Source organism: Hyperoodon ampullatus (genome assembly GCF_949752795.1).
Source record: "Hyperoodon ampullatus genome assembly, chromosome: 5".
In the NCBI taxonomy this organism is placed as follows: Eukaryota; Metazoa; Chordata; class Mammalia; order Artiodactyla; family Ziphiidae; genus Hyperoodon; species Hyperoodon ampullatus.
In genome coordinates this window covers 99,245,638-99,270,069 of record NC_136918.1, presented here as the reverse complement: position 1 = coordinate 99,270,069, position 24,432 = coordinate 99,245,638, and the positions used below count along the sequence as shown (strand labels likewise).

Here is a 24,432-nt window from a genome sequence, read left to right as displayed (position 1 = left end):
TTTTCTTCTATGAATTCTATACTTGGACATGTTTCAGTAAATGAGGTATAGAGCTTTAAAATGTGTCATCTCTTGGATCATTTTTTAGAACATTATGTCAGATAGCTCCAAGAAAATTTTATCCAAATTTGGAGTGCATATTGCAAGAGGAATCCGTGCATATGCCTCTTTTAAGACCACACAGTGAATGTTCTACTCAAGAGTTGGAGGCTCCTGGGTTTCATCAGAAAGCAGATGTCTTGGAGGAGATTAAGCATGTTGGAAAGCTCATTCATAGAAGAAAAGTTTTTTTGGGGTTTTTTTTTTGGTATTTTTTTTAATGTTTAACTCAGTTCAACATGGAGATTGGGATTTGGAATGGAGTACAGGTCTGAAAGATGCTGAGTTTATTGAGGCAAAGGCCTTGCTTTTATTTAGGGAACAATAGAGAGAAAAGGAGTATTCATTAAATTCTTTAAATGTTGGCTTGTTTGGTCTATAGGTTCTTAAAAGAAGCGGAGCTATCTATGAGACTCTGTGTAGCAAGTCATTAGATGTCAGTGAGCCTTAGGGACCAAAAGAATTACAGAGAGGTGAAAATGTTTTATTCAAAATCTTAATTCTATAACCCAGTTTCTACTTGATCCTTGTGCTCCTTCACATTATCTTGGAGGGCAAACATCAGAACAATATCAGCATTTATGAGGAAGCTGTCAGATCCTAGTTATACAGTTAGAGTCAGGATGTTTCCTTTTCTCTAAATGAAATTAATTTTGTAAGTGCTTTGAACTTTTTGGAGATGTATTGGCAGCATATTGTGTAAGAAAGCTGTGTTCCCTCAGGAATGTTCCTGACTCCAGGGACTGCAGGGCCTCTCATTACACCTTTAGCTCTAGGGGTCAAAAGGCTCAAGGCTCCCAAAGACGGTGGGTCATTTTTATTTGTGGTCATTGGGGTGGTTCAGGGAGGGGGCGGATTCAGGGCTGCCTGACTCCCTTAGGGACCCAGCTGTGGAATGCTTGGTCAAGGCCGTGTGTTATCAGAATAGCAGTGCTTTGTATTTTTGTTTTTCTCTGTTTAATGGGAAAGTACATTAGTAATGATGATGGATATGGTGATGAAAAGGAGGAAATGCTAAATTGAGAAAAAAAATCTTTGAAATATTATTGCCCTCTTTTGTCTTTTGTATTGTTTGGTAAATCACTGCTAATTTATTTATTTTTTTAAAGGAAACAACAGGTAATGAATCTGGCAGATAGCCTAGAGTTTCATATGCTGCTTTGGCTTTTTTCTCTTGATCTTCTCAGAACTTCCTCATTATACAATAAAACTTTATCACTAAAGATTTTACAGTTTTATATGGCAGGGGGTCCTTCAGAAGGAAACTCTGTAGTTTCATTAGCTCATTCTCACTAACCTCTTGTGAGAGAACATTTGGTTTTAAATAGAGCTACAGTGCTATGATTTGTATTTAAGAGTTGTCCAGTTTCTGAGGTGAAGGCTAGAGGAAATTGATGCCTGTATTTTAAAATGTAACATGGTTTGTAGTTGTACCTAGTCACCTCCCAATCTCTCTGTAGTAATTACACCATGGGCAGTGAGGGCAATCCAAGAATAAGCATTGAAATACAGTTTTCAAAAATCCTTCCTAACCTAGTTGCTTCCATTTTGTGCCCAGACACATAGCATCACAAGTAGAAATAGAATGTTAAAATATATTAACCTTGAACGGTTTTGTTTATTCCCTTTCTTTTTATTCATCTGTCAGGTTTTTCACCTCAGCTTTTTTTCTTCTTCTGCTTTGGTACCCACTCCCCTCTTTCTCATTCCCTCATTTGCACCCATGTAATTTTTAAAAATCATTCGCCAGCTTATATTTTACAACAGCTTTGGGTTAGTGGCTAGAGCACTGGCTATGGAGCCAGATAGACCTGGGTGGGTCCCCGTTCTGGTTCTGGCACCACCTAGCTGTGTGTCCTTGAGCAAGCCAGTTAGCCTGTCCAGACCTTAGTTTCCTCATCTGTAACCCTTATTTGGGGATTAGACTGCCTACTTGTAAGTTCCTTAGTTGGTAGAGATATTGTGTAGGAAAGTCCCTGGCACATCTGAAGTGTCAGGTCTGTGTTAGTTGTTACTAATGTCAACATTATTATCTTTGTCTTTTTCCTTATATCTGTTCTTAAGGTGCTTATTTCTTGATCATAATCATAACTTATCTTCTTGTTTATTTTACCTTTCTCATTTTTCTGCTTTATCCCTTGTTCTCCCATCTCTCCAATTAATTATTGGAGACATGTTGCTAAGCATAGCAGTTGCGGCAGCTGACCAAGCAGTGTCAATTACTGGGCTGTGTTTCTAACCACCTCTGGCCCAGAAAAGAACCTTCACATCCTTTTCCCTCCTTATCCTACTTAGTCTATTCATTGTCTTTCTTTTCTAGAGTTCACTTGAAAACATATTTTTTCTAGTCTTTCCTGTCTTTTTCTATCTTTTAATTATTCAAAAAATGATGCAGTTATACCAACTATAAAGCGCTTTGACCTTGACATTCAGTGATTCTATGAAAAACAAATGCGAGCCAACTGTGGCCACCAGGTATGTTGTTAGACCTGCGCACCTTTGTTGAGCACCTATTACCAGCAGTATTTAAGTCCTGGATGAGGTAGGACAGTGGTTCTTAAACTTTATAAGCCCAAGAATGACCCAGGCAGCTTGTTAAGATGCAGATTCCCTGAACTGGATTTCATAGGTGTGGGTATGTAGAAATCTGTGGAGTCCTTGGTAATTCTGATAAATGTGATCAGTGACTGCATTTTGAGAAACATTGATATAAGAGTTTCAAAACTAAATGACAGCTGATTCTTGCTCTCAAGAGATTATAGTATAGGAGGGGTAACAAACGATTATAACGAGGCAAAATGAAGTGCTATAATAAAAGTACAAACAGAAGTGTTTTGGAAACTCAGAGGAAGATTGAGAAAAATAAAGGCTTTTCTAGAGGAATTGGCACTTGAGGTAGGAGTAAGATTTCAATACAAGGGACAAAGAGAGAAGAGCATTACTGCCCTAGGAACAGCATGAGTAAAGGTATAGGGTTAGAAGCCCTCCTAGTGTGTGAGAGGATGGTCAGTACTGTGTCCTGGTGAGGGTGCAGATTATGTCCAGAGTTTCAAAAGGAGATGAGGTGGGAGGTGGAGGTCTGATAGAAGGTTTGGATTTGGGGCACCCCGTAATGTAAGTGCTAAGTAAGTGCTGCTTTTAGGGGAGGGACTGAAGAATTGCCATGATCAGGACAGTGTTGTAGAAGGATCACCAGCAATACAAGTGAAGGTTGGATTAGAGGTGAGGGATTAGAGATGCTACTGTTTTACAGTAGCATCTGTACTGAGGTGTGGATTTGGGGAGTACTAGCACAAATAAAAGGGGGGAGGGCAGAGGAAGAAATACCAGGGCAGAGTGGCTGACTGGATCTGGGGGATGAGAAGAGAAGTGGAGAATGGGACCCAGATTTTGACCCTGGGTGACAGAGAAGGTGCTGGACCATCACCAGAAGTGAGACAAAGCAATCCAAAGAGCAATCCAAGAGTGACAGTGCACTGGGGTGGGGGCACATGCCAAGTATGAAGTGTAGTTGGACCTTCCACGTGCAACTGTTTGGTAGGCACTGAAAACTTGGAGTTGTTGCTTTGAGAATCATCATAGAAAAATTGTTGATACCATTCAAGAGACAGCCCAGGGAGAAAATGTAATTCCTCCTCATCTGCCCCTTTTTTCTTCTCCCACCATGGGTACTTCTATATCCTTTTCCCAGAGCCTGAGAGGTGAGTTTTGTTGGGCCCTATCCTGTGCCCACATTCTCTCTACAAGGCTGCCTATCTTAATAACTGATAAGAGTGTAACTAGTTCTGAGAGCAGCCCTCTGAGGAGGCATTTCTTTCCAGTACTTGAACAATGCACAGTGATTGAACCATTTTCCAGGCACTGATTGGCTAGCTGGGGGGAGAGAAATCCTGCCTCTCTCCTGCAGTGACCAGGCTGTCCCCTGGGCCATCGTGTCTGGGCTGAACAGACAGATTACATAAACTCACACTCTGGGGGCGGGGATCTGCCACTCCTTAGCACAGGGGCGATCAGTAATTACAGGTTGGTTCCCGTATAGCACATTTCCTTCCTCATTGGTAGTCTGAGAATGCCTGGAATAGGGCCATAGTTGATAGGATGACCTAAAAAAAATAGTAGTAGTTGTCCATTGTTCTCCCTAATCCTCTTATTACCCTTCTTAGAAGCTAAAGTCAGAGGCTCTGGCAGCATTTATATTTTCCAAAATTTTTGTAATAAATATGTACTATTGTTATAATCAGGATAAAAAGTTTTATATAAAAAATTGTGCTGCTTATATCTGTCACTATGAGAGATATTATCCTTCTCAGAGTAATCCCTGCTGCCCTGAAGGGACTGTCAGGTGTTTAAATGTTTCTTATGTTATGGACTCTTTGGGGATCTATTGCAGTTTTTAGTTAACTCCTCTTTCTATAAAATGATACTCTTCTGAGGCCTCAAAACTGACTGATATCAGTGAATTCAGGCAAGAACACAATTAAAAGGCAAAGAACAGAAAAGGAATAGCTCTTTTTTTTTTTAAAGAGAAGGGAAAAAAACAGCCAACTCTCTAATGGTAAAGGATAGTAATTTCTTCTTGAGGAATTGCTTTGAGTGGCCGCATTGAAGCCGGTTTTTGTACGCACTTAATTGTTATGAGAGATAATTGGAGACCAATTTGAAGATTTTCCTCTAAAATGGCAATTTTATTTGTGATGCTCCCTTGGTTTACAGTCATTTAATCCTGAATTGGAAGCAGAATTTAGAGACTGACAAGGATGAACCCTAACACTTCTCCCTCTGAGCTTAAAAAAATACACAATGCTTTTTTTTTTTTTTTTTTTTTTTTAGTGATTTTGGGACCGTAAGTCTTTCCTTATAAGTCATGATGTTGCTTGAGAAATGGAAACCCTGAATTAGGGTATACCATCCCAGGAAGATTTTCAAGGGTTCTGCAAAGGCAGAGAAGTTCCACCGCCTCTGGGCTAAGCTGGTGGTGCTTGTCTTTTTGATGGCTAGACCTTGATCCCTAAATTGCCTTTTCTGGAGGTTTTTGATCACTGTCAGGACTGTCAAGGTGGCCACCTACTTATAAGCTTTGATGTGCATGCTTGTGATGCTGTTTCTGTGGATCATTTTCACTTATTTCTGATGCTTTTCACTCCAGCCATCTCTGAGGCCGATCAGGTACCTCTGTTCTTCACATGTTGATAGCCTGTCCAAACTCATTCTTCATGCCTAGAATTTGTGCCTTTGCTTATAGACTACTGCTTTACGATAGAGTGGACTTGGACTGCAGCTTTAGTGCTCCCTGACAATGAGGACTTGTACCTGTCCTTGGTCTTGCTTTCTCCCGTCTCTTATCCACTGCACCATCCCCAGGTGAATCTTCCCCATGCCTGCTCATTTGTGTGGGGCTTGGCCTTTCACGTTCATTATCTCTTGTTAACCTAACAGTGGCCTGGAGACGGGAGGAGTTGAGAGGGGAGGCAGATTGCCACTCTCGTCTGTGGTGATCATGGTAGGCTTCGGAAGAAGTAAGGCTTGATCCAGACCTTTCAGTGTAGATCACTTGATGAGAGAAGAGAACTCTGTCCAGGTAGAGCAGTGGGGAGGAGGCATACGAAGGGGTGTTCCGAGTGTTCTGGCCAAAGCGGCAGGCTTCTGAGGCAGAGCGCAGGCAGGTAATGTTAGGCGCCCTGTCTGTGTCCCTGGGCAGTGGAGAGCATTAGGTGCGATTTATTTTGCTCCCCGCCTTGCACCGAGGTACCTTCTCAGTATATTGCCATGGGACAATGGAATTAGACCTATGTTCATGTCTCTTTTTTGTCATACAAACAGAGCCACCTGGAACAATTTTCTTTACCTCTCAGAATTTAAATTTTTTTAATCTTTAAAATTGTGATGATACCCACTTTATAGGGTTATTATGAAAGAAAATAAGTGTATAAAGGATTAGTTTTCTCTTACCTCACTGCCCAGAAACCTTTGAGGATAGAGTGCTCCCTAGCACGGTATTAAAGGCCCTTCGTGGTCTGACAATACGTGCCCTTTGCACCTTACCCCTGCCCCAGCCATCTCAACATCAGCCACACTGCATTGCTCACTGTTCCTTGAATGCTGGTTTTCTGCTCTGCTGCCTGCCTCCATGCCTCTGCGCTGAGCACCTCCTGGAAAGCCTTTTGTCTTCTCTCTATCCCAAGTTTTCCTCCTCTTTCAGCCCACCACCCCTCCTCCAGTCAAATCTTATCTGTTTCTGAAACCTAACCCCTGAACCCTGCCCAGAGTAATCTGCTCCACCTCCAAACTCCTGTAAGTGCTTTGCTATCTATAGAATTCCTTTTCTGTGCTGTTCTCTTAATTACCTTTTAAGGTAGTCCTCAACTCCCGCCCTAGATTCTAAATCTTAACACCTGCATAGCTGTCCTGCACAACAATGAGTAATATTAGGTGCTTCATAAATATTTGTAGGTTCATTCTTGTAGGTGATTTGTCGAGGAATGAATAGAGCTTGTATCCTAATAGAAGACATTTGTGCCTGTGGTGGCTATAAGCTAATACAAATGGGATTGAAACTCCTCAGAGAGGACTCTTTGAAAGGTCTAAACAGTAAAGGGTTATTTCTTAAGTTCTTGGGAATCCTGGTGAAACCCATTTTTTCCCCATTAAGACAAAGTTGGTTGGTTGTCTAGATCTCTCTTTATTTCTCCCAAAGGCATGTGAGAAATGGAAAGCTCATCTGAAAATACTGGTTTATAGTATGGTATCTTTGAAAGAGACAAAGGTACAAGCTATTAATACAAATATAAATATTCAAATATGCACATGCTCTGGGCCGATCTGTCAAGTTAGTGGAAACAAGCCTTATGCAATGAAGCTCTTCAGTGCAGGTTTTTAAATTTGTTTTGAGGCTTATATTTAATCAGATTCAAGATTCTCATCTCTACATACCAGACAGAAGCTCTTGAAGGACAGTGAATCTTTTATCTCCTTAATAGCCACCCAATTCAGTTTGTCATGATCAGTGGATTGATCAGTTGTGTCCATGTGCTTTGAAGAGAAGACACTGCATGCTGAGACACTGTGCATGTCACGGAGACAGGAGTGCTATGTCAGTTAATAAACCCACTCCACCCTTCCAGGGACCTAAAGAACGGCAGAGAGTGAGACAGCCTTTGTAGGTCTGTAGGGCCTATTGTTGGTTATCCAAAGATGACTAACCTTTAAAAAAGCAAAACTAAACTAATAGGCAGAAAAAAAAAAAAAAAGGTCTCTTTCAGGTAACCTTACAAAAATATCATACAAAACCATTTGGCTATGCAGGAAAAAGGAACTCACTAAAATAAGAAAACTAATTTCAGGCTTTCAAAAAATTATCTCAAATAATTAGATAACTTATTTCTCTTGACCAATACTTTTGTGAAAAAATAAGTGAAATTTTAAAATGAGGCCACAAGAGGATTATCTCTAGGATTGCTGACTGCAGTGCTAAAGGTTAGCCCAGATTACATTTTTATGGCACCATTCTAAGTGTTGTAAAACCTGGTGTCCTGATATAATATTGACAGATTTGTATGTGTTGCCATATGAACAGTGTTAATTCATTATCAAATTATAAAGTACTTAGGAGTGTGTTGGCCAGTTAACTTGCTGGACTCCCTAAGGATTCCTTACCCTACAGCATTGCCTTTGGGGGCTGCCTGCTCTGACATATTTGACTGCACAGTGGAAGAATCCATCTGTTGGAAAGGAAAGGAGTTTAATCTAAATGAAAATGAATTTTAAGGGGGTTTAAGGTTTGGGGATTTTATTGAACCGCTTATCTTCCTTGTTCTTGCATTTGCTTCACTGTGGCCCAAGGTGAATGGAGTCCTTTGTTTTGGCTCATCCAAACTGCTCTCTTTAATGTGTGTTCTGGACCATTCCCAAGAAATGCTGTAGGGTTATGTTGAGGGCCTGGGATCTGAGGGAGAAACAGAGCTTGTAGGTGTCAGACAGCCTGCTACTGCTCAGTTAATGATTCAGGCATCTGTGCTTTGCTACAGTTATAAAAGTGGGAACCTTCCCACCTATAAAATAGTAGTTTTTATTGAGCTTTTCTCTTGAATAAAAAAAAACCCTGGAGACTAAGCCTTCTGTTTGTCATGCTAGCCACTAGAGGGTGGAATAGTCACACTTCCTGAGACAGGTGTAATTCATTCTGATAGAGCAAGACTAGAGTCAGAACATATTTGCTAGTGTTTATCAGTATAGAAATTTCTAAAACAATGGAATTCCTTCTTTACGTACCTACGTACTAATCAGCAGAGGAACTTGTTAAAAAATGCGGCTTCCGGAGCCCTACCCTCAGAGATTGTGACTTTTGTTAGCTCTGGGTGGGGCATCAGGGGATTCTCATACATGTGTTTTGGATTTTACTTTGAGAAACATTGATCCTAACGTTTCGGGCATGCATTATAGCCTGATTATCTTTTCTCTTAGGATTGCAAAGTAAAATGATTATTTTGGAGGAGGAAACAATTACAGAAACCAAAATGTAGGGAAACTGTAGTGTTATTAAAGCTCTTTTCCTGCCTTTGTCTAACAAGTTTCAAAGGAGACTCACTTTGTAAAGAATTGGAATTAAAAAAGCTATTAAAAATATGTTTTTGTGTGGAGTTATATTTTAGTCAATAAAGATCACAGAATGCTTAGGCTACAAGTCTAAAAATTTTAAATTAAATACCCCTTTTATGGCCATCTCACAGTGCAACTTAATTTATACTTTGGGTGTCATGAAGACCCTATGCCTAATGTCTTGGCATTGTGAAATGTAGTTGTAGAAACCTTCTAGGTAGAGTTTATATAATCCTGTCATCATCTTATAGAGACTTTCCTTTGTGTGTAAAGATCCAACTATAGTAATGCACATTGTCCTTCTGGAAGGGGTGACCCAGAGAGCAGTGGTATCCTTGGGAAAGCTTTGCAAATGCTCTTAAAAGGGAAGAAGAATGTGGTAAAATCATTCAAATCTGTGATAGAATGCTGCAGCTCAAAAAGTTAAAGGGATGGGGGACTGAGTAAAATGAATCTTGGTTCTGAAGCTGGGACTTCAGATGAAATGAAAGGAAGGTATTTTTTCAGTTGTTTATAGAAACAGCCTTGTCTTCTGTGAGCCTCTCAAAGGCCTTCTTTTCTTCAAGAATACAACCCCTCCACTTTCACATATCTCATATGAAGATTTTCCAGTGTCACTTCCTCTCTCCTTCCTAGTTTTCAAGGTTCTTCTGTGATTTTATGTGAATGAAAAAGAAAATTCTGTAACCTCCCAAACACACACGCACACGTGCACGCACACACGTAGAGTTATAAAAAATTATTTTTGAAATTAAAGGCCAAAAATCTAGGATGTGTCATTCTTTGTGTGATTTTATGGAAAAGGGAAGGTACTTTTTTTCACAGATGATGCTCTCTTTACCATAAACTTTAATTAGTAGCACTTTTAGTAATCTATATATGTTATTAATATGACAGTGTTCCTAAATTTTGATGTGGATATGAGTCATTACACTGAAGTAGTCATAGTAGAGGAACCTCTAAAAGAGGTTCAGTTCCTTGAAAGTCCAGTAAATTTCCAATAATGTTAATTACTTGGGAAGCCTATTTATAGTTAATATCTGGAGCAGATGATGAAATGAGAATTTGTGCATCATAATCATGGAGCACAGGACTTGTGGTATTAACTTTATTGTATAAAATTGCTCTGGCTCACAAAAGATAAGAAATTGAATCCTTACAAAACAGTTCGACTATGAATAGCCCAGAGCCTCTCAAACTCTATTAGTTACAGGTGTGCCAAAAATGGATCTTTCCCTCAGTACTTGGGGCAGCCAGGAGCAACCTGGGGATGACAGGAGTCCCTGATCAGGAGTCCCTGATCATCTCTGCCTCTTTATCCATTGTATCCAGTGTGTTTTCTGTTTGTGTCATTATGTGACAAAAGTTGGGAAGTGCTGGGAAGACTTTGTCCTTTAATTCTTTCTGGTTTCTGTTTATTATTTCATGATTAGTTGATCGCTACCCACCAAAACATTATATGTACTCTCTTATTATCTAGAAAGACATCTCATGCAGCAATGTTATCAATGTCTACTTTGAAAGATGTAAAATGATGTATGTAGTTTCTTCTAAAGTTCTAACCCAAGGTGACTTAAAAATAAAAACAATTTTGGAAAACATTTAGACCATCATGTATTTTGTAATACAGTTGGGTCACTGCCAATTCCCAAGATAAATGTGTTTAAACAGAAGCTTTCTCATTCATCACTAGCCTCAGCTTTCATCCAAATTTATTTAATGATGATGCAAGCCCACAGCGTTGGTGTTGCAGTTCATCACCATGGAAGTGTTTCTGTCAACAAATCCTTGCTTTGCTATCATGAAATTGATTTTGCAGGGAAAGGCGGATAATTGTGAAAGATTCCTTTTACTTCTAAAGATCTTCACAGTTTGCCTGGGTGTCTAAATGAATTGTGTTTAAAATCAATAACTGGCAATAAAATTGACCACACTAAATTAACAGTTATGAGGTTGGAAAGGGGAAAATGGCAATGCGCTGCTTTGTCTGAAATCACCTTTTTTGAATGTGGCTTGGGGACCAGATTTATAATTTAAAATGTTCCTCTGAAAGCTGTTCTCTGCTACAGAAGTACAGATTATGCTGAGTCCCATTAGCAGAGTATCAGAATTCCTAGGATGCTTTTTTTTTTTTTTTTTAAGGATTACTGAGTTTTTCTCACCTATCTTGAAAATGGCGTAACAATAATCACAGGAGAAACTTCCCTCAACTAACGTACTGTATTTTTTTAAATATGCCTTTTCTATAACTTACATTGTAATTATCTTTGGTTTTTATTTGCTTGTTGGGAGGTTAAACACACACACACACACACACACACACACACACAGTTAAGTTTAAGCTTCTGAATGCAGCCCACTAACAAACAAGCAAGGTAGGAAGCACCTACCTTACGTAATTCAAACTATTTTGGGAACCTAATAGGAAAAAGTAACAAGAAAGACATTTTTGCTTTGAAGCAGTGTTCAAGAGCCTATGTCTTAGTGACTGATTCCAGGTTTGGATGTAGACATAAATGTTTTAAGGGGATTTTCATCTATGGTAGAAATACAGTCAACTCTTGATTGTGAAGGTAACTTGTATTTCCAAATGTGCTTTTTCTGGCTTACTATCACATTTCAAAGCTTTTTACTTTCACCGTCAGCTCATATGTGCTCACAAAAGCAAATTATTTAATATTATTTTATTCAGTGATTATCAGTAAACATTTATTAAGTAACTAAATTCCTAACACGTGCTAAGCACTGTGCTGGGCACCAGGGATATTGAGATACATCTCAAGCATGAAGTTTGCTCCTGAGAGATTTTACAGTTCACTTTGAAATCAAAGAGCCATAAAATTTCATTTATTTCAACTACTTCCTCCTCCTCCTCTAATGTGTGATCAGAAGTTGACTGTATATGGGAAGTAGGTCCTGTTTGTTTTTAAGGAAGAATTAATAGACATTATGAACAGGAAATAAAATTCTATTATACATGCAAAAAAAAGAACACAAAATGACCAAAAGAAAACTCAGCAAGCAATGGTAAAAATAACAAATTATTTACTGCTTTATAATGTTAAAGTATTTCACCAAGACAAGTTGCAGTCAAATTAATGTGAGTTATGGAAAATGAAATACATAGAGATGTATTTATACAAGTGCAGACTAAATATTTTCCATACAGGTATGTAAATGAAAAAATATACAGTAAGTGCACGCTTGATATGACTATGCAGGCAACAGTTAGTTTCAGATACTCTTGGACAGTTCATGCATAAACCTTCCCAAAGTACAAGTTCAGTCAGTCTTTTGAGGGATGTGGAGGGATAATTAAAAAGGACTGAGTTCCTTGCAATAATATCGGTATAAACCAAATAAGGGAGGGTGGTCAGTTATATATATTACTTACTGTAATTTGTGATTGTCGAGGAAGAGGTGTGGCTGTTGGTGTGATAGTAATACTGCTGGTGACTTTATTGGTTGTTTTGTTTAGTGCCCCATTAGTTAAGTTTTGAGTTCGGTTATCCTGCAGTGATGCTGAAGGGCTGGCAGGTCTCACGGAGCTAGCTACGGCTTGCATGTAAGGACTTCCTAAGTGAATGTGGATTTTATTATCCTCAGTAGTTATCACACTTGAACTGTTACTGTTTGAACGCTGAAACTGCCATGATGACTGCCGATCAGGGGAGACTCTGAAAATCGCGTGCTTGGCACTGATTTCTATCGGCTCTGGAGAGCGTCCCTGCTCAGGGGAGCTAGCTGCACCAGAAATAGACAAAACCTGAATAGGTGACATTGTCCTTTCTGGAGTTATGGAACCACAAGACTCTGGGGTCTGTGCCCTGGCAAAGGTTGCCATGGTAATTGGGGACATGCCTTGCTCTAAATTCATAAGGCCTTCGGCAGAGGTTTTTGATTTCACTGGAGTTATGGAGGCATTTTGGAGAATGGTTATCCTTTGCTTTGGGGTGCCACAGTTTGGTATCACTGCAGTGCTTGTGTAAGAGTGAGGACTCTCTGTGGTCGGACTTGTGATTTCAAGAGTGGCTGTGTTTTGGACATGGTCTGGAGTAACCTTTATATGCAGTGGCTGCCCAGGTGTGTGGCTTAGGACTAGATCTCCAGGTTGCACGAAGTTGCCATTGGGTTTAGTTTGTATTTTTCCATTCTGAGGATGGCCCTCCTTGGACTTCATCCAAGGAATCCATAGCTTCCTGTTAACAGGACAGGGAGTAGATGAGTTGCATTTGAAGGACAGCGCAGACTCCTCATCATTAGGGTCCTCATTCTGGTCCTCACTCTCCTCATATAACTGACCGTTGATGACTGCTCGTTCCAGAGGAATGAGACTCTTGTAATCAGGTGGCTCATTGTCTACTGCTTCTGTTTGAACTTCTTTAGAAAATACTTGAGGGTCAGAGATTCTTCTTCCATTGAGACTGGGCCGGAGGCTCTTACTGAAATGACGGTACCGCTCTAACTCTTTAGTGAGGTTTTCAATCTCTCTTCCTAAATCTCTGTTCCTGCTTTCTTGTTGACTGAGTTTCTTTTGCAGAACTGAATGATCTCCCTGGAGGAGACATATCAGGTCCTCAGTTGCCATGTATTCATGAATTTTCTCTTTCAGTGCATCCACTTCTCTTGAGAGGTGACCTGATTTAGCTTCTTCTTCCTGAAGCCTTTTGAAAAGCCATTGTTCATGACTGGACTCTGTCTTTTCTGCTAACTTGTATTTGGCAAGTTCCATTTTAACATGTTCCAGCTCTTCAGATAAAAATTGAGCTTTGTCTCGTTCATTAGCATACCTTCGTTCTAGAGTCTCATACTCATCTTCAGTTTTCATGAGGTCATCCTCAATGGATTTCATATCCTTTAACTTCAGTTTCAGTCTTTCCACTTCTTGAGAGAGCTCTTTAATCTTATTGTTCTCTTGGTGTAATGCTATTGTGGATTTACCAGAATCTTGATTTAATTTGTTTTTTAGGAAATCTTTCTCAATTGCTTCCAATGATTGAAGCCTGTTTTTCAACATGTTAACTTTGGACAGGAGATCATTTCCTTTCTCTTCTTCCGCTTTCAGTTTGTTTTTTAGATCATCTCTCTCTTTCGTTACACTGTACATTTTTTCTTCCACATCAGTTTTGGACTTCAGTGCCCTTTTAGTTTCTTCAATTAACTTCTCAGTAACCGTTGTCACTTTATTTTGCTCCACTTGAAGCTGAGAAGAAGCAGCTTGTAACTTATCTTCAGTTTGCTTTAATTTTTCACTCATTGTTTTCCGTTCATCTACCAGCATCACAGTTAATGTTTTCAGTTTAGTTAAATCCTCTTTTAGGGTGAATTCTGTCTTCTCCAACCGACTTTCAATGGCTTCTAGCTCTTTGATCCTTATCTTTAAACTCTCCAGTTCCTGAGATAACTGCTTTGTGGTCATCCTTTCTTTTTCTAAATTACATTTCAGAGAGTAACATTCTTGTTTGCTTTTGTTGAAAGCATCTTCTAATTTTTCCAGAGCCATAATTCTTTTACTGAGTTTTTCAACCTCGAGTTTAAAGTCTTTACTCTGTGATGTTTCCTTTTCCAGCCTCTTATTGAGATCTCTGCACTGCTCCTCCATTTTTATGAGCTCTTCATCCTTCCCTTCCATTTCTAGCACACGTTTCCTGAGCTCCTCCACCTCAGCCATGATACTGGAGTTTCCATATTCTCCCTTGTTAATTTTTTCTTTTATATCTTGTAGCTCCTCTTCTGCTTTTCGTAAAGATCTGTTTGTCTCTTCTAACTCATCTATTTGCCGGCTGAGTGCTGCCAGCTTTTGTCGAAGCTGGCGATTTTGGCTGTCCTCATTGGTGAGCTTCGCCATAATTGTTTCTTGGTTCTGGTGAAACTTTGTGGTCTGCGTTTGCAGATCGTTTTCTAGTCTGGTTGCCTTCTGCTCTTCTTCCTGAACTCTGGCTTCAGCAAGGGCTAGTTTAGCATGTGTTTCCTTTGCACTCGTGGTTAGCTCTTGGATTTTCTGTCTTTGAAGGGCAAGCTGTGCCGTCAGCCTTTGTTGTTCGTCCACCACCATCAAAGCAAAAGACTTCAGTTTGGTCAGCTCCTCTTTCAGGGCAGTGACCCTCTTCTCTTTTTCTTGCTCCTTCTTCTTCTGGGACTCTGTTTCTTGGTCAATTAACCTTTTTAATCTGAAAAATACAAGAGCGCATTCTATTTTGTAACTGGTGCTTTAGTAACTTGTCAGCTGTGAGTAGACATTTATGTAATTTAGAAAGACAGTATCGACTCATACAGTATATGGAAAGGAGTTCCTGAATTTGATGGGGGAGGAGAATCTTGATTAAACAGATGTCTTGCTTTTTTTGTTTTCACTACCTGCTTTGGTAGGTAGTAAAAAAAAATTTTGGTTTACACTAGCCACCCCTCATTGATTGGTAACAGTTGCAGTTCACCAGGAGGGCAAGAATATTTGGTTTAAATTGCTTGTGTAACATATAATTAGTAGACATTATAGCCTGAAGGCTGTAAAAACAGACACAAGCTTGAGATTCAGTTGGAGGAAGCTTCCAGACTGGCCCTACTCTTACCAACTAATTAACCTGGGCAGTTATTTAACATCCCCAGGGCTTCAGTTTCCTCTATGAAAAATGGAGGCAAAAATTGTATTATCTCAGGGTCCATCTGTGAAAATTAAATGAGATAATTTGTCTATGATTCTCACCGTGCTGGCACATAATAAGCATTTGATAAGTGCTGTTGCTGTTGATGTTGATCCATTTTATTAATGTGGTTATTATTATATTTATCAGATGGTTGGCTTGAACCATTATGTGATACATTAATGTTTGGTGATCAGCTTCCTGATTCTTAGTTAAGATAAGATTTATTCACATTGCTTAGAAGTTAGGCACTTTACTGATGGACCCATTTGCCAGTTTAAATTTGGTTTACACTAGCCTGACATTGTGTCAGGAATCAATTCACATATATCTCTATCCCCACAGTGGATGTTAGTTGAATGAGAGTAATTGACAGGCACCTAAAGGGGTTTAGAGTTTTCGTAACACTTGGGAAGAGCATGGGATTTGATACAAAAGAGCTTGATAAGTGACATGTTAGAAATGATGGAGGAAAAACTCTTATCAGGAACATAATGAGTCCCTCTTGAATGATGATTCTATGATAACATGTTATTTTTTTTCTTTACGTCTTAAGTTTGTCAACAAAACAGGAGGACCATTTACCTGCAATATAAACTCTCTTCCACACATTTTTTCCCTCAGTATTGAGGTCATAGTTTTAAATTTGTGGCACTCCTTAATTACACTGGTAATGGGCTGATTATAGAGGATGTAATTACAGCTTTGCAGTATTGTTATACAGAAGCTAAAATAGGATGGAATCCCTGAAAAATTGAACTAAAGGACTTGTCATGAATGAGAAGTTATAAATATTTGTTCTCTGATCAAGCATAGAGAATTCATAATATTTTAATATATCTTTTCTACTAGGAATGAGTTAACTATCCAATGCATGTCTTTAATCCTTGCCACAGAACTTTCTTTTTAAAGTTGTTTAGGATTTGAGAGGACATTTTACAAGGAAGTTAACTTGGGGTATTCTTCTTGGAAATAGAGTCTTTTTGAGATTCTAACCCACTCTTCTGTAATTACACTACACAAGAGGAACGTGTTTAAAATAATTGTATAATGAAAGAACTTTCAAACTTTTTTATGGGGAGGATCCACTTTTAGTTTTTCCTGTTTTGAGAACCTGACAGGCTGGCCCAAGGGCTGTGGGCTGTGAAATTCTGAAGAAGCTGGTCTGGATGCCGGGGTGGGGTGGTTGATGATCTCATCCACAGTCTTGGCAAGAGGCTTGCCCATGGCTTCTGGCTCTGTCCCACTCCCTATTTGGGACACATGGGAACCTGAGAAGAGAAACACGGCAGCTCCCTCCTGAAAGGTAGTGGGACTTCACAACCCAGTGGCAGAGTCCATGGGAAACTGCTTTGGTGGTGAAGTGGTTACAGAAACTTTGGCAAAGTGCTTCTTCCTCCCACCTTAGCATTAGAATGGTATTTAACAGTACTGCAGCGAAATATTTTCCCCTCTCTACATCACAATTCTTAGAATTTTATTAGAGAAAAGTTTCACAAAAACTTTTCAGGATTTTTCAACTTATTAAATAATACCATGTGCTATTTCTTTTTCATGAGAAGAAGGTATGTTTTCTTAGGATACGAAGGAGGGAAGACTGTTTGAAGTATAATGAAAAGAACATTAAAATTGAATGGTCATCAGTGAATCTTAGCATTGCCATAACTGGCAAAAAAGATTTTGAAGACGCTTCAGTTTCCATTGTGTTCAGTGTTTTCAGCAGCAAGCATGATGCGTCTTTTTCATCATGGTGCAAGTTCATTTATCTTTTTCATGGTTTCTGAAAACCGGCTGGTATCCCCATCTGTTTCCAAGCCCCATCTTACACAGTTAGACACATGAAACTGACAATTCGAATACATTTGCTCTCAGCATTTCCTTACTACTTGTTTCCTAACAGCCTGCTATTCCCCTGGACCAGTCCCATGAGCACACCTTAGGACTGTCAACAGGCTAGTCAGGTAAAGCCTTTCAGGGAGGAAAATAGGAATTTATATGCAGAAAGAGTTATACCCCCAACCATCAACCAATGTGAATCCAGGATAGGAGGGAGGCCCTGATGGAACCTTTCCAGAGCCAGTTGGGTGCTTGTAATGCTATTACACATTGCAGGGTTGTGATGTAAGTATGAGAGAGAGAAAAAAAAAGAGAGAGACAGAGACACTGGTTATGCTACTGAATTGGAATCAGCACTTCTGGTATGGTGAATGGGTTGATCCTAAATCATTCACTATTTCTTGCCTTATATCCAGAAGCATTTTGAAGGATAAAGTTTGAGGTTAATTTATAGTCTTGAAGAAAGGTGTTTCTTTGTAAAGTTAGCTGGTCTTACAAGATTTGAAGCTGCAAGCCTGGCCTGTTGTGCACAGTTTCCTAAACAAGGAAGCTAATTGCCACAATGGTAACTACTAATGCAGGGATATATATATATATTTATGTGAGTGTATAATACAAGTGTGTGTGTTTATGTGTATATACACGCATATAGTTGACTAGGTTATTTTTTTCTTTCAAATATATATTTGAATGCTTTCAGCAAATATTTGCTGAGAGTTGACTGCATTTTAGTTATTTGAGGTCCACAATCACTTATCTAGAATTTCCAAAGCCACATGTTTCCAAAATTCTAGAGTTTTCAAATTTTAGAGGGGCAGTAAGGAGCAGTAAGGAGCATCCACCATATATTACATAACAGCTTCAGTAAGGCCTCTGGCACCACCTCCTAAGCAAACCTCTGAATACTTCTACAGTGAACCATGTGAATAGTTACACTAAGTGGGATAATTAAGATAATAACTAACCTCACATCCATTCAGGTTTTGCTGCCAAATGAGTTCAGATAAGAAGTTTTGCTGCCAAAATTTAGCAAAAACTTTATGTGGTTTTTAGATCTTTGGAATTGCAGACAAGGGATTGTGGATGTGTACAATGAGGGTATAGACTTGGTATCTTTTTGGTAAGAAGGGTGTGGAGTTTGAGGGTCCTATGGCAGCTTCTTTCTTCAGTAGGATTGGGTTTTAAACCAAACAGTAACAATTTTCTGTCTCCATTATTTTTCTTTGCATATTAACAGGCTCTAGGCATTGATGCTGACTGACTTTCTATGCTAATACAGATTATCATTGACTCTGGTTTTGCTAGTAACAGCAAATTAGTGATTTTGAGAGCTTTTAACCAGGGTACTCACAGTCTTGAAAGCAGCATAGACCTTGGGATGTCCAGATATGAAATTCTTCCCCTCAGAACTGTGAGGTCAAATTATTGCTCCTTTTCCCATGAATAGTTCCAATTAATATGCCTTTGTGCCTTTTCCAATTAATATGTTTGTATAATCTATGCTAGGGTTTCTTCAACGTCGGCACTATTGACGTTTTGGGCCAACTGATTCTTTATGGTGGAGGGCCCTGTAAGATGTTTAGCAGATCTTTGGTCTCAGTAGATGCTCGTAACATCTCCCCAGTTGTGACAACCAAAAATATCTCCAGACATTGGCCAGTATCTTCTGGGGGTGCAGCATCACCCCCAGTTGAGAACCACTGATCTAAGCCTGTGTTCGTGTTGTGTGTGTGTTTATACACATGTATATGCCAGTCTGTCATTAGAAGTTAGACTCTTTATGGTCCTGCCTGACTCATCTTTCCCGCCTGAGTTACATATACACCTGGTGATTGTATCTTCTCTGCTCAGAGCCTGTTCCTTACCAGTGCTTCTCACAGTTTAAGGTTCATTTGAATCACCTGGGAATCTTGTTAAATGGCAGATTCCAATTTTGTACAAAGGGGATGGGCCTCAAAATTTGCATTACAGCATGCTCCCATGTGATGCCAGGACTGACTAAGGCTTTACTATGTATGTGTCAGATGTTTTCTGGAAATGGTATTCTGGCTCAATATTAACTCAGCCAATTGTTCATCATTGATAATACCCCAAACTGTCGGCATAGCATATATTCCTGACCTACAGGGCCATCCATTTTTCTCACACAGAACATCAGGTAGGACTAATGACTAATCTAAAATCTGTCATCATTACTGGAAAAAAATGACTTAAAATGCATATCATAGGTGTTCGATTAGTAGCTAAATTTTCACCTTAAAAAAGGCAGTAAATAACTTTAGTTCTAGCCCAAAGACTAAAATTATTTGAAACTATATACCGTAGTAAAAGAATTCTGGTAGGGGCTTCCCTGGTGGTGCAGTGGTTGGGAATCTGCCTGCCAATGCGGGGGACACAGGTTTGAGCCCTGGCCCGGGAGGATCCCATATGCTGCGGAGCAGCTAAGCCCGTGGGCCACAACTACCGAGCCTGTGCTCTACAGCTAGTGTGCGAAGAGCCCGTGCTCAGCAACAAGAGAAGCCACTGTAATGAGAAGCCCGCATGCACCAACGAAGACCCAACACAGCCAAAAATAAAATAAATAAATAAATTTAAAAACTAAAAAAAAAAAAAGAATTCTGGTAAAAGAATGCTACCATTCTTTTAGTGCCAGTGATGTGCTGCCAAGCACTGAGCTAAGTCAGTAGTACAGCTATTGCTTCTAATTCTCAGGTGAGCCTATAGGGTTTGAGATTATTCTCTATTTTACAGCCATGAAAATTGAGGGTCAGAAAGATCAGGAAGGGGCAGACATAGCCTGTTCTCTTTCCCCATACTACATTGCCTCTCCAACAAAGAACACAAACTAGTTCATGGACCTGGTCCACATCTGAAGTGTCTTTCTCCAGGAACACTCTGTGTGTTAGAGAAACTTATCAGCCTAAAGAAAAATTCTCACTTATCATTGTGCTTGCATTCTTTTTAGTTCATATCTCACAGAGCAGTGGTTTTCAAATGTTTGCTCATAACTCCTAAAATAATTTTCTATTATGTCCAATTAATTTGTTCCTGTGTAAAGAGTAATTATAGCACTTTCTTTTAGCAAATGCTGTCTTTTTTACTTATTGAGGTATAATTGAAAAATAAAATTATAAGATATTTAAAGTATGCAATGTGATGATTTGATATACATATATATGAATTATGAAAGGATTCCCGCCAAGTTAATAGTTCCATTACCTCACATGTTCACCTTTTTTGTGTGTGTAAGAACACTTAGGTTCTATTCTCTCAGCAAATTTCAATTATATATAAAATGCAGTATTATCAACTGTAATCACCGTGTTATACATGATTACCTCAGACAGTAGTCATCTTATAACTATAGTTTTACCAGCCCCTCCCTATTTCCCCCATTCCCCCAGTCCCCGGCAACCACCATTCTACTCTCTTTCTGAGTTCAACTATTTTTTTAGATTCCACATTTAAGTAATACCATGCACTGTTCGTCTGTCTCTGCCTAGCTTACTTCACTTTGCATAATGCCCTCTAGGTTCATCCATGTTATTGCAAATGGCAGGATTTCCTTCTTTTTAAAGGCTGAATAATATTCTACCATATATATACACGTGTGTGTATATTCCCACACATATATGTGTGTGTACACGCATGTGAATGTATATATGTACTGTAGATACATAATGTATTATATATTAATACATATGTATACATTATATATATTATACACTTTTACATACATTGTATAAAATATACTTTACATATATTTACATATATGCATTTACATATGTAACATATTTATATATGTAAAATACATTTGTATATATGCACCCATAAACACCACATTTTCTTTACCCATTCATCTGTTGTCAGACACTCAGACTGTTTCCATACCTTGGCTATTGTGAATAATGGTGCAGTGAACATGGGAGTACAGATATTTCTTCAAGATAGTGATTTCATTTCCTTGGGATATATACCAAAGGATCACATGGTAGTTCTATTTTTAATTTCTTGAGAAACCTCTACACTTTTTTCTATAGTGGCTGTACCAGTTTACATTCCCATCTGCAGTGTGCAGCAGTTCCCTTTTCTCCACATCCTCCCTAGCATTTGTTATCTTATCTTTTTGATAATAGACATCCTCACAGACGTGAGATGATATCTCATTGTGATTTTGATCTGCATTTCCCTGATGATTAGTGATGTGGAGTGCCTTTTCATATACCTGTTGGCCATTTGTATGTCTTCTTTGGAAAAATGTCTGTTCAGGTCCTTTGCCCATTTTTTAATTGGATTATTTGAATTTTCTGCTTTGAGTTGTACGAGTTCTTTGTATATTTTGGATAATAACCCCTTATCAGTTATATATGGTTTGCAAATATTTTCTCCCATTCCATAGGATACCTTTTCATTTTGTTCATGGTTTCCTCTGCTGTGCAGAAGCTCTTTTTAGTTTGATGTAGTCGTATCTGCTTATTTTTACTTCTGTTACCTTTGCTTTTGGTGTCAGATTCAAAACATCATTGCCAAGACCAGTGTCAGGGAGCTTCCCCCTATATTTTTTTTCTAGGACTTCTAGTTTCAGGTCTTAGGTTCAAATCCTTAATCCATTCTGAGTTGATTTTTGTGTATAAAGTAGGACAGGAGTCCAGTTTCATTCTTTTGCATGTGAATATCCTGTTTTTCCAGCAGCAGTTTTTGAAGAGACTGTCCTTTCCCCCTTGTATATTCTTGGCTCCTTTTTTGAAAATTAATTGACTGTATATGGATGGGTTTATGTCTGGGATCTCTTTTGTGTTTCACTGGTCTCTGTGTCTTTTTTTATGCCAATACCAACTGTTTTGATTATTATAGGCTTCTAGTATAGTTTGAAATCAGGACATGTGATGCCTCCAGCTTTGTTCTTTATCAAGATTGCTTTGGCTATTCAGGGTCTTTTGTGGTTCCATGTACATTTTAGGATTGTTTTTTCTATTTCTGTGAAAAATTACATTGGAATTTTGATAGGAATTACATTGAATCTGTAGATCATTTGGATAGTATGGACATTTTAACAGTATTAATTCTTCCAATCCATGAACATGGAACATCAGTCCATTTATCTGTGTCTTCTTTATTTTATTTCATCAATGTCTTATAGTTTTACTATACAGATCTTTTACTTCCTTCGTTAAATTTATTCCTAAGTATTTTATTCATTTTGATACTATTGTAAGTGGAATTGTTTTCTTAATTCTCTTTCGGTAATTTGTTCTCAAAGAATTTTTTTTAACTAAGTACGCCTTCACACATTTTAAAGCTGGCATCTAGAATTTTTTATTCAAGGTTTAAATAATTGCAAAAGATATATATTAACGTCTGCCATATAATCTAAAAGTCATCACTGGCAAACCAGTCAACCAAATCAGACATTCAGGAAAAGTCTGGCTTCATTTTTCAACTTAAGTAAAAGTGTAAATACACATCCTTCTGGCAACCATTTCACTTCTAGAAGAGATGAGGAACAAGAGCTTATTACCCTGAGTTGTCCCCAGATGGAATAACAGGTACTGTTATTTGCCTATGTCCATCCAGTGGTTGGTTCTGAAGCTGCTGCTGCTCTGCTCTCATGGGACTCTATCAGGAGTATTTCTAGAGTTGTCCCTTTGTCTGTGCCCCAGAGGGGTTTCCAACCCAGGAATATACAATGTAAGAAGATCTTACATTAATTTGGTAAGATTTTGTTAAGTAAGAAGAAGACTCTTTTGAAAGGGTTGTTAGAAAAGGAAACTTGTAGAGCACAAGCACTTTTCTTCTGGCAGAAAGCATGTGTGTGAATTGCAGATGTAGACATTGATTCCCTTAAAGCTCTCCATGCTTATATCTCTGGAAATTCTTTGTGTACCCACAAGCGTATGTGTACTCCAGTTTGAAGAATACTGTCTTGGAGTACTCATATTCATGTTCAAGTACTGACATGAGCGGATTATAGGAACATTCATTGAATCCTGTCCAGTAAAAACAGGTTGTAGAAGCTGGTTTTATGTACACAAATGTGAGGTAGTTAAATCCAAACTGGCTTACAGCAGTGGCTTATAACAGCTCTTCTTTAAAGTTTCTATTATGGCTCGGAACTGTCATAACTTACTGTAGTTTATCACTATTATTCTGTGCAATGCCAGCTCCTTGTGTTTTTCAAAATGAATCACGTGTGTAATCTTGAGCATTCTTTGGTACTAATCATAATTCTGGTTCCTTATTACAAAGTATACATTCAGAGCATCTTTTCAGTTTTTATTTACACACATGTCAGCACACATGTGTGAATGTATTTTATCTCCTCTAAGTAAGACACTGTTAGTAATATGCATCATATAACACACATAATGAAACAGATGGTGTGTCTAAATGCTGTAATGCCAGTCATACCCATAATAACTTATATGTAATTCTCATTACTTTTGATTTGTGTTTTATTTATGTACATTACAATCAACACTACTAAAATATAAGCTTCTTAAGAACAGGACACATGTCTGATTCATTTGTGTCTTCTATATTGTCTACTACAAAGCCCTTACATATAGAAGGTACCAAATGAATGGCTTTTTGAATGAATGAATGAACATTTTCCTGTGGGAAATACTGTAGTGTTGTCCTAACTAATTTTATTCATTTTTAAAAGAAGGTGCTCTGGTGTTTACCATGTGCCTGGTTTTAGGTATTTAAGAAAATTAGGTGTAAATGGTTTTCCCATTGGTGTTCTCCAAGTACACTGGCCTCTGGAAAGAACTGAGACTGTTCTTCGTTCTTCGGATCCCTTCATTAGAACTGTATGTGCTTGCTTGTTTGAGGAGAAGGGAGATGGGTGGTAAATGTCCACATCCTAGCCCCCCACTCTCCTTTGGTTATTTCATCTCTGCAAACAAAGGAGTGGTCCTTTTTATTTTTTCCTCAGAGCCAGAGCTCTACTGGACAAATATGTTTGTTTATTACACAAGCAACATTACATCAACAACAATGAAACTGAAAAGGAAATATTCACCTATGGTCTGACCACCCTAACACATCAATTATGTTTCTACTTTTCCAGATCCTTTCCCAGTTTTTCATACAACCGGCCCATATAAATAAGCTTAGCGTGATTATCAAGCTATACAACCACAAGCCATTAATGGCATTGTGTTGTTTCTGGTAGCTATAGAAATCAACCTATAAGTAGTGAACAACTTCAGAGTCAGCTTAGTTTCTCACCTGTCATCTTTTAGAGGACAAATACCCA

General features: G+C 38.6%; 2 protein-coding genes across 2 annotated transcripts in view; one reads left to right on the top strand and one right to left on the bottom strand.

Annotated features, from left to right (window-relative positions):
• Positions 1-24,432, top strand: part of CMSS1 (cms1 ribosomal small subunit homolog) — a 396,523-nt gene that overhangs the window by 13,711 nt on the left and 358,380 nt on the right. The gene's annotated exons all lie outside the window — the stretch shown is intronic.
• The window catches only part of FILIP1L (filamin A interacting protein 1 like), a gene marked incomplete at both ends in the record, with an annotated part of 119,850 nt that overhangs the window by 3,151 nt on the left and 92,267 nt on the right, over positions 1-24,432 (bottom strand). The window contains one exon of the mRNA XM_079704180.1: positions 12,089-14,864. Coding sequence (XP_079560306.1) covers positions 12,089-14,864 — 2,776 coding nt within the window. The remainder of the gene's footprint in view (positions 1-12,088; positions 14,865-24,432) is intronic.